The sequence below is a fragment of the Porites lutea genome, chromosome 7 (genome assembly GCF_958299795.1).
Source record: "Porites lutea chromosome 7, jaPorLute2.1, whole genome shotgun sequence".
NCBI classification, from domain to species: Eukaryota; Metazoa; Cnidaria; class Anthozoa; order Scleractinia; family Poritidae; genus Porites; species Porites lutea.
The window spans coordinates 20,360,676-20,371,427 of record NC_133207.1 but is presented as its reverse complement, the minus strand read 5'-3'; the positions used below and the strand labels follow the sequence as shown (position 1 = coordinate 20,371,427).

General features: G+C 39.7%; 1 protein-coding gene across 1 annotated transcript; it reads right to left on the bottom strand.

Annotated features, from left to right (window-relative positions):
• Positions 1-424: 424 nt before the first annotated feature.
• On the bottom strand, positions 425-9,287 carry LOC140942475 (gamma-glutamyl hydrolase-like). Its single transcript, XM_073391383.1, has 10 exons — positions 9,267-9,287; positions 8,285-8,362; positions 6,719-6,830; positions 5,530-5,580; positions 4,858-4,939; positions 3,878-4,043; positions 2,843-2,949; positions 2,286-2,379; positions 2,058-2,195; positions 425-543 (listed from the first exon to the last, which is right to left on the bottom strand). Exons 2-10 carry the CDS (start codon positions 8,358-8,360, stop codon positions 425-427), a joined length of 945 nt encoding a protein of 314 aa, XP_073247484.1. The 5' UTR covers positions 8,361-8,362; positions 9,267-9,287.
• Positions 9,288-10,752: the final 1,465 nt, after the last annotated feature.

Genomic DNA, 10,752 nt, shown 5'->3' with positions numbered 1-10,752 from the left:
ATGACGACACGTGGATTTTGTCCCGTAGTAAGGTCCACGTTAGGAGCACTGGACGAAAAATGGACTTGCACAAAGTTTGCTCCCGCCAAATAAGTCGCAAAGTTTTGAAAACTGAGGAGTAAATCTGGGGCCAAGATGGTAATGGGCACATTTGCCTTCTTAACAACCCGTGTTTTTTGGTATGCAAATTAAATGTGGTATTTACTATCTTTGCCTCAGATTTGCTCGTTAGTTTCTTCTTTTTTCTACCACCGTCCTCTTTTCCCGATCACGTGCGTCTTATTTTAGCTAGACCTGACCTTGTTTTCGCGACGCCCATACTATCTCGGGAGCCTTGAACGGCCTACCAACAATACTAAAATTCGCCGGTACGATTATTACAATTCCTTGATTCAAACCGTGAAATGACTTTTAATTGACAACTTCAAAAAAAGTAAGCTTGACTAACGGGCAACAATTTTTCAACATAAGCCATTTTGTAGTTGTAAATCAATGCAGCTCTCTCCTCCTTCTCACTGGAAAACTGGTGACTACTGCGCCTTGCTGTGGGTAAAACAGTGTTGGCTTATTTAGTTAATGCCCTCGTTTACTCCGCAGCTTATAAGGTGATCCTGAAGACAGCCTTGGATTCTGGAATCCACGCTGTGGATTCCAGATATCTGGATTCCTCGTGTAACTTGGATGTCGGATTCCAGTCGTAAGGAATAGCAGAATTCCAGCTACCTTGAGCTGAATTCAGGATTCCAAAGGATTTGCCGCATTCCGGGTCCGGATTACATTAGCTTACGTTACATGGGGCGGCTCACAGGAAAGCAGGAAGGGTCTCTTCCACTAAAACTCAAAGATGTTTATGGGGAAAAGGGTTAAAAGCAGATCACGAGCAATTAACATTGTTAAAGATATGCCACTGTGTGAAACATATACTACTTATTAACCGAGAGTGAGGTCATTACAGGGAAATTTCAGACCGAGGAAGGCCGAGGTCTGAGATTTCCCTGTGTTGACCGAACGGACGAGGTCGATAAGTTATTTATTATATGGCCTTTTCTTTATGGACCTAAGCCTGCGATCAATTAAAACCAACAACTGGTCAGCGGATAACTTCATAAAAACACGTCACCTTGGTGAGTTGTACACTTGAACCCGCGATACAGTTAGGTGACACTGGTCAGCGGATACCTTTTTGACAGCTGTCAATTTTTAAACACAGATTATATCTGCCTTGGACACCTAGCTAGTAATGCCAGGTCATTACAAGAAAACAGCCAATCAGAGTGACTATTGTAGCCATACAGCTATTTTGAGAAAGGTTGTCGGAAAAATGTGCGCGAGACAATCCCGAAAAGTAATATGGGATGGGATATGATCAATACACTGTTCCTGACACTTTAGCTGTCGAACCTACTTTTGTTGGTTTCCTTTAGCACTCACAAACATACGTCCTTGGCCTCTCGTGCCATTTTTTCAAATGTCTTTCAAGAACAGTGAACTTCAAAACCACCCACAGTACCCCCTTCGGGATTGTCGTGTGCACTTTTTCCGACAATCTTTTTTAGAAATAGCTGTATAATAAAAGGAGATCATGAAAAAATAACATTGTTGAAGATATACTACTGTGTGAAATATATACTACACGAAAGGTAAAAACAGGAAGGAACCGGCACTCGAACACCAATCCTGCGGTATGGCTAGTACTTTGCACATGTACAGAGCTTGGACTCATCAGAAAGAAAAAGTCATCGAACAACAATGGCATTTTTTTTTTGTCCTTTAAGTTGCGGGTTTTTCTTGTGAAATTTGGGCGAACATCGGAGATGGGTAGCTCGACGGAGAAGTCAAATCGATCATGCTCAAGAATCTGTCACCTCAATATTTTCCCAATATTGGATCAAACTTTTGTGAAATTTGGTCGATGATATTCAACGGGTTTAAAATTCCTATACCAGAGGACCTTCAACTCCTGAATAAATAAGAGCTTCAGTCACACAACCCTTAAGCGACCACTCTCCTTTGAGAGTCTCTACACATGGAGATTCGATTGTATTAATTATTATTACCTTGTCTGATAAAGAAATCCGCCAGGTATTGTGCCGCAAGGATAAGTCTAAATGAATGTTTGATGTCCAGATCTGTACGCAATTCATACTGCGCTTTCGAAGGGTGCCAATGAAAGAGGTAGATTGGGTACCTCTTACCTGAAAGGAATTGAAAATCAAGACAAATAGAAGCGTTAAAAAGAGGGTTAATTCCACAATTTCGGCGTCACATATCAGTATTCAAGTTACCTTCCATGTTTGAAATGAACTCTACTCCCTTTCTATCTTTACTTGTGGAAACTACTTTGAAAAAGTCCTGTAAATGTTTCGTTTTGCGGTAAGTCTGCAATAACAAAGGCATGAATAAATAATTAGAGTAGTACACTTTGATTGGAAACTTGAATAACTCTCAAAAAACCCCTCAGCAGTGAGAAAAACTGAGAAAAAGGTGATGACTTCATCAAGTTGCTATGACAACACCGATGACAATCTTTCTCTTGTTTTGTGTTCACACCTTGGGTACCCGACAATTGAAAAAAGAGTGTGTTCACAATATTGCCTAACGAGAACCATGTTCAGGCACTTTGCACGAGCACCAAGAGTTACCGTGTACCAAACGTGTGTTTGGGGTACCATCACTTGATGTGAAACCAGATACTTTTACCCTGAAGTGACTAACAAAATGAGTTGGTCGACACATCAGTCATGTCAACACACCCTCCTGATGGAGGTCTTTATTCACCCCCACAATCAATTCCACCCACTTATGTTGTGTATTGTGCTTATTACAAGTATCCATGACTGACCTGAGGTGTGATAGCGAATCTGTGGTTATGGTACGTCACCGAGTTTCTGCCCAAGTAATCCACGATGTTGGACGGAGCATGCTCCCACAAAGCAGTGTTTTTGTAATCTATTGAACATATAGTTGTAAATTGAGCAAACAGGCAAGCCACGTTTTGTGAAAGTACTTTTTTTCACGTGGCATCACACGCTCTGTGGATGAGAAAAGTTTCTCTGTATCTGTATCTCTTTATCTGAAGCAGAGCAAGTAAAATTTGGTTTAAAAGCGGAAAACACGTCTGTGGTAAGAGGCTAGGGAGACCCCCTAACAAGACCCACCCCCAGGATATAATGAAGGTTCTGTTTTATGATAGACTGATCACAGCTCAATTTGTAGCTACAGGCTTTAGAGAGAATAAGGTGGAGAGGAGTCGAAGATGAGGGCGAATTCCCGAGAGCGGGGGGAGTGGAGGAGGGAGAGGGCGAACTATGGTAAATTATCGATGACAGGAGTTAAAAAGAAAGATGCGTACTGCCTTAACAAGGAGAATGCTAATCTGATGAAGGCTGGCTAATGCTATAGGCGAATTTTTTTTTACCTTTTTTTATCTCATTAGCATATGCTTATCATTATTTGATGAAGCTAATAAAATATAACTTCTGAATATTGAAAGAGCATAACAATCTCAGTTATCTCAGAAAATTTGAGCCCCATTATACCAACTAGTTTCGGAGAAATTCTTTTTGAAATACCCCAAAATTTACACAAGTCTTATTGGCTTCCTTGGGCTCCCTTGCCTCATTCTTTTTTATATTTTACATGAATGTTTTGTGTGTATGGCAAAATGATAACAAAACAATATATTAAATTTCCCTACGGTTAGGGTGTTTCCGAGTGAATGTGAATGTGAAAACGTAGCCAGTGGGATCTGCTAAACGTCTTCTTTATTTCGTGTGGATGGAATATCATTTACAGCCACGCCTAGTTGAAGGAGAGTTTTATGTTTCTAGGCTTCTAAATGCAAACAAAAAGAAATGGATTAAATAAATAAATAAACCTTTAGGAATATGAAGAGGAAGGCTAATGTTCTGGGCATCAACTTTGGTAAAAAACTTGCGGTCAACAATCCCAGAGCTCAAATCTCGTTTTGCTGCCAACATTGAGACCAGCTCAAAGCCAAGACATTCTGCCCATATTGGAAACACATCACCGTTATCAAAAGCCTGCGAAAAGTGTAAGAGGTCTTTGATTAAGTTTTAAATAAGAGGTTAAAAAATATATAAAAAGATGAAGGAGCCATAACACAAACAAACAAACAAACAAAAGTCTAAAAAAACAGTACGGCGGCCTCATAATTTCTAATTTTTACTGTAAAGGTATTTATCATCATTATCTTCCTCAACAACAACAACAACTCTTTATCATTTGCACGATTAAGCTTGAATCTCTCTGCGGAGCTCTTCAACACGATTGGAAGGTGTCTACGTTGGAAGTATTTAGACCATTCCAGACATACGAATATTTAAAAATTATTGGGCGAGTTTGACCAAAATATCGTGATTTGTCAGTGGCGAGCAGGGCAAATCATTTATCTGCGAGACAACCGAGTTCAATAATCGCTTTATCACTAAATCACCAAGTTTGTTTTTTAATGGATATCTGCCATTTTCACGCAAGAGCGAACACAACAAGAAGAAAAGCGTGGTTTCATTTATACATGAGCAGAATATTTTCAGCCAAACGCCGTTGGACGATATTGTGCATGAGCAGACCATTATTTTCAGGCAGTTATTTCCAGATTTTTAGGTCACGTGATGGGTTCTCGGCCAATGAAAATTAAGAAAAATTTGCATGGAATAATAATTTCATTTATCAGTCAGCGATCGCAGACATTCCACGTTTGTTGGACTTGATTTTAGTGGTGCGAACATTACGGCAAGCATGTAAATGGCGGCCAGTGGTGTTCCAGATCACACCAGTGGAAAAGGCTTAGCATCTCTTGGAAATACCGACAAAAAAAAAGAAAGAAAAGCTCACCTTTAGGGCCAGATCGAATATTTGTTTTCCAACTCTTGTATAATTTGTGTTTGTTAGCCTATGACCACCCGGAAAAATTACCCTGAAGGGAAAATATCGATTGATAAGTAATCTTTTGTTGGCGGTAGGAGTCTCCCCATTCGCACCATACACCAGCGATCAATTCCGTGCTCTGAAAAGTGCCGTGATACTCGCACTGTTAGGAAGAACTCCTGTGGATACTCAACTTGAGTAGGTTACGAGAGTAAATCCAAAATTTTGGCGTGGCTTGTAAACTGCTACTTTGACAAGGTTCATTTTCAAACTGACGGCCATTTTTATAAGATTATTTTAAATTTCTAACTATTCTCAATACCGGAAATTAAGCAAGAATATTTTGATAACAATAGATATCCTACAATTCCTAGCATTGTATATATTGCCAACATTCTTCCTATTGTGTGTTTATTTCAAATAACATCTCAGAGGGCGGTCAGCTACCCGCCCTCCCAGCCCCTAGGCATGACGCTGTGCACTGCCTTCAATGCATGTGAATGTACCGCTGCCCACACCTGTGGTCAGTGACCATTCAATTTTTACCCCTCTATATCTCATGGTACACTCATGCATATTGTAGCTAGTGACAATGTTACTGTATTGACATGCAGAAAAGTTAAATCTGCGTATGCTTACCCATTTATGGAATTGAACATTTTCTCAATCTGCTCTGAAGTTGAGTTAACGCTGTAGTTAGAATTGTGTTAAGGTAGCAACTGTTTACAACAAACATTCATTGTACTTGTTATGTTTAATGTCAGTAATTTCAAATAAAGAGTATCGAATCTAAAGGTCAATATTCGGTTTCTATTATCTAAACTTTCAAGCGGTATCTAAACCGGAACCACAACTACCCGAAGCGGATTCACAATGAGTTATCTTTAAGTGCTAAGAGGGCTTTAAGGTCATTACTCTGAAATAGAACCTGCAGTGAGATTTTTTGTCAAACTTTACCGATTAATTGGTTGTTTATCATAGAAACGTAAATTTGAAATGAAATTTGGGGGTCTCCATACTAGTTTAGAAGCAGCAGCAATTTGTATACGTGCTATAATAGACCCTTGCACGTTTTTTTGCAGAGCTTTTACCTGATGGATCAGTCAGGGAAAATCCGTCGACTCCGCTAGAACAAGGGCCTTAAAAATTGGTAAGCTATGCAAAATTTGGAAGTAATACGTCTTAAGCGAGCGAAGATATAGCTTTGCAAATTTGCGAAAATTTACAGACGTTTGATGGTGGGGGCAAATTTGTCTCCCCCCCCCCCCTCCTCCCACCATACAAACGTCTGTAAAATTTCGCGACTTTGAAGAGCTATATCTTCGTTAGTTTTACACAAATCACTTCAAACATGGCAATTTCATTTATTTTAAGACGCTCTTCAGTGGCTCTTTCCAGTGGTATCGACGGATTTTTCCCTGGTCCATGTCAAAAGGTGAAAAAAACCGTCGGTGGAAGGGTCTCTTCCTTAAAATACCAATATGATTATGATTACGAGTACATGCTTTGAACCTGCTTCCGACGAATTTTTCTTTTTCTGCACTGGAAATTAGTCTATATTTATTCTCGAGAACGAAACTTACGGTTCATTTTAAAAGAAGAGAAAAAATTGATAGGTCAGTATACTAGTTTAAGAGAAAATGAAGATTTACCCATTGCCTCAAGGCAAAAGCCGCCATGTTTTTATGTGTGGGCGCTTATTACGCGTGAAATTGTGCACAGGAAGGATGCGCAATGAAACACTAATATATGACCTTAATGACGCCGATGTACATGACGAGTCTTTCGAATCAGCTTCAAGAACGTATTCACCGAAATAAAGGGATACAGGATCGGAACCATCCGACCTCCAGCAGACTCAATGAATTTCACGTAAGAAGCCGCAACGTACTGAGTTCCAAATTTTGTCACGTGCCCATCTGTTTCTTGAGTCAAAACACCTTTAAATAGACAGAGTAAAGAAAAGAAAGTTGTTATGAAAATAACCTTAGATTACACACGATTAAAGTTAAGTTAGTAGCTTGTTAAAAGAGCTGGCACCGCACGGTAGCTCGGACATATGTAGTGAGCGAAAGCACTGTAAAAGTACCACCATTTAGATCCAACACTACCCTTTCGTAGGATTTTAGAGGAGTTGTAAGAGACTTGAATGGTCACGTGCTTGGTCACGTGTTATTACGATCACCGCGCCTAACCAAATTCTCCTTGATTTAACCGACAGTAAAACGCGTTTCCTTTAAAGTGCATTTCCTTAAGGATTGAAAAGGAAATAAACGTTCTGGACACTGATTAAGAAATCAGTCTCACTTTCCTGCTGAAACGTGGATTACGCAAAAAATGCATTGTCCTCTTCACGATGATATGCTATACCATTCTTACCCTACTGAACTCCCTAGCAATGAGCAGGATGGGTTTCTGCAAGTAAATCAGTTGATAAACTGTTCCTGTGAGGAGTTTTAAACTAACGAAACCGCTACTTCTTCGTACCTGCGAACTGACTAAGCCTTGTGCATTGTAAGATGTATAATATAACAGGCAGGAGCCCATTACTTGGAGGGAGCAACCCGATTGTGCCCATCAACAGTATTTTCATAGACCAGTTTATTTTTGGATCGATTTTCCCGCCAATTTTGAATATCAAATAAGTCTTACAATTCAGTCATCAAAAATAGGAGACCTAGGAAATAGTACTTCTGGTGTTTTGATATAATTATCGTTCTATAGATGCCCACGTATAAGGAACGAAGCTTCCATTGTCGCGTAAAAAATTGCTCTTGAATGATGCTAAAGATAACTTGATCTGCGAAAACGCTGTTGCAAAGGCTAAGTATGAGCGTTTCGCGCTCCAGGTCATGGGCTCCTAAACAGGCTGCCGGAAAGTACATTTGCTGCCCAGAAACCCTCTCCGCCTCGGCAAACATTCTCGGGAAACAAAATTAACTGTTTCCCTCGGGACCAGTCTTTAAGCAATTTGCTATACAGCTGGCAATTTTAAAGCTGGAAATTCATTTAACCTCGCTGTAACAACATTACAACAACATTCGTGCGTAATAGTGCACTGTTACCCTCTGTCGTCATAGATTTTGCAATCTTGTCCTCTCAGAGATTTTGTTGGGAAACAGTTTCATTGTTAAATGTCATGTGACCTCCAAGTAACCAATGAGAGCGCGCGCTGTTGTGAAAAAATTTCCCGCTATATAAAAACGTATCAGTCAATGTTCGCATAAGTTTTTTTAAAAGGAGAATTATTTTTTTAGTAGAAGAAATACATAAGGGGCCCTTTTCTGTCAAAAGCTGTAGCGTAAAGGGTTGGACCATAGGGTGAAGCCAATCCGTATAAACCGGCTTAGTTGAACACTCGCCCCTACAGACTATATTCGCATTGTTCAATTACCTATGATTGGTCGATCTGTTTTTTCCTCGTAGCTAAATGGCTGCTTGAAGATGACCATACATTTTGCAAATGACATATCTATAAAGATTGAGAATGAAATGAGTTCGATGAAATTATTTTGTATATAATGTTCATTTCTTTTAACTGTGTGCTGCAATTGGTAGTTATGACGTAAGCCAAAAATGTGAAATCCCTGATTTTCCGCAGGCTCCCAGCTGACAATGAGCTAAATGCGTCTTCATGTAAGTTTGGTGATGAATCCAATGAAATATCAAATCCCTTCCCCCAAAAATCCCAATTCCTGAAAGTGGTTTATCTCACTGCCCCCCCACCCCGCGGGGGGGGGGGGGGGGGTACTTTAGGACTTTTCGGGTGGGGATGTGCTGCTGGGACCCTGGAACCCTTAGCCTATAACAGAGCTAGTTCTAGTGAATTTTCCTACCTTATACTAGACTAAACTCCCCAAATCCCCCTACCCTAGAGTAGCTGTTTTTCAGAAACAACTGAGGCAATGGGCTCCTGACTGAGGTCACTAGCACGGTCCAGCCAAAACAAAACCGATTTGATTTTTTATATTCTTAAGTGGCAATTCCCGGTTTCCTAGTCTAGACTAAAATCTTCAGCCAATTGACAAGTTTAAATGAAAAATGATACCCTCTTCTAGACCCGAACTCTCTGATTTATATACCCTATCCCAGAGTAAACTGCTTGAAAACCATACCCTTCACAGCGACACATACCTATATAGCCCATATATGGCAGTTTCCCCCTCCCCGCGCATTGGCCCTGCCTCCTCGTTGTCCAGCCGCTGTAGATCACTTTTTCGGGAACATTATTATTAAAGGCAGCAGGAGCGAATTGGAAGGAGTAGTTTTCATTATCCCCTCTCTCACTTGTCTCCAGCTCTCGCGCTTCTTGCTTGTCTACTAAGCCTTTACGACACCAATAGAGGAGGCTGTCAGCAGCCTGTAGTTTGACTTACTTGTAAATAAAATCAGCCACCCATATATCACTGCGCTGATTGTCATGTTTACCTGCAAACAAAAAACGTCCGTCAGTTATGTAGGAGATCTGGTGGACAAAAAATTTCTAGAAAAATATTTCTCAACGGGTATGTATTATTGTTTTTTTCTTAGAACTTCCAGCGGAACCAATTTAAAAGACAAAGAATTATGTTTAGTAAAACATCTCCCTCGAGGGTGTACCCAGGGGGAGGTTTTATCTGTTATATGCAACAAATCTCATAATGATGGAACAAGATTATACAAATCATAAACAGTCAAGCTATATATACACTATTATTATATAGACACGAGTGTTTTACTGGAAAATATACCACTCGTAAAATTCATAAAAACTACATCAGGGACCCGAGGGGTTTATTTTCCATAATCTCACAAGTGAGTTAATCGATGGCGTAACGTCAGTAATTTCCCTCTATTATTTTATCGATGTCTTTTTGTCTATATAATAAAAAGAACATTACACAGCGGCTTGAAGATATGTATTTTGTTTTCTCGTGGCAAAAACAATATTTTACTTACTCGCTGCGCTCGTTCGTAAAATATTAGCTAATATTGTTTTGCCACTCGAAAATAAAATTCATATCTTCGCGCCCCCGTGTAATATCCTCTATATATTTTAATTGCAAGATCTACTTGAGTATTGACTACCTTCGAAATGATTTCTCTTTATACGTGAACTACTGAGCGCTTAAGCCAAGAGCCATAGTATTATTCTTTAACTTAAGTTTGTATACTACATTCCTTAAATGTTATCAAGTTAAATTGGATCCATAAAAGATAAAAGTAGTGCTTTCACTTCAAGAAAAAATATGCCACCGATTTATTGGTTTGGCCAAGCCTTATTGTAGACCTGAATTAATTCATATATGCTAGGAAATTTCAACTTTACCTTTTCCTGGCCTTATTCTCACCGTTAGCCGCCTAAGATGATGTCTGGGATTAAATGGGGAATATGTTACCTGTAATGTCTCAGTAATTTACCGCTAAATTTCGCCATGCCCACCTTTTTCTTCTTTTTACACGTAGAAAAAAAGTACAACAAGAAACTTGAAACAAAAAACACTAAAAACTTGCCACACAAAGCCGATAAAAATATACCTCTTATAAGATAATTATATAATCCTACTTTGTTGGTGTTACCGCCTCTCTGTTTGCATTCCCTTGTGGTAGAAACTTCTCCCACAAGACAAATACCTGAATATCTTGGTATCAAAAGACGGGCAATGCAAACAGAAAAGTGTTAACACCAAAAAACGGACTCAGGGTGGCACATTTTAGCCGTTGATTACGTTTTGTTACAAGGCCTATCCCCAAGAGGTTAACACCTCGAACTCCCAATCTCGAGGACCGGACTGCAAGCCTCGCCCGTCGCGTTGCTTTCTTAGACAAAGAACTTTACTCCAAGACCACTTTGTCTCTCTTCACCGGTCAGGTGTATTAAAG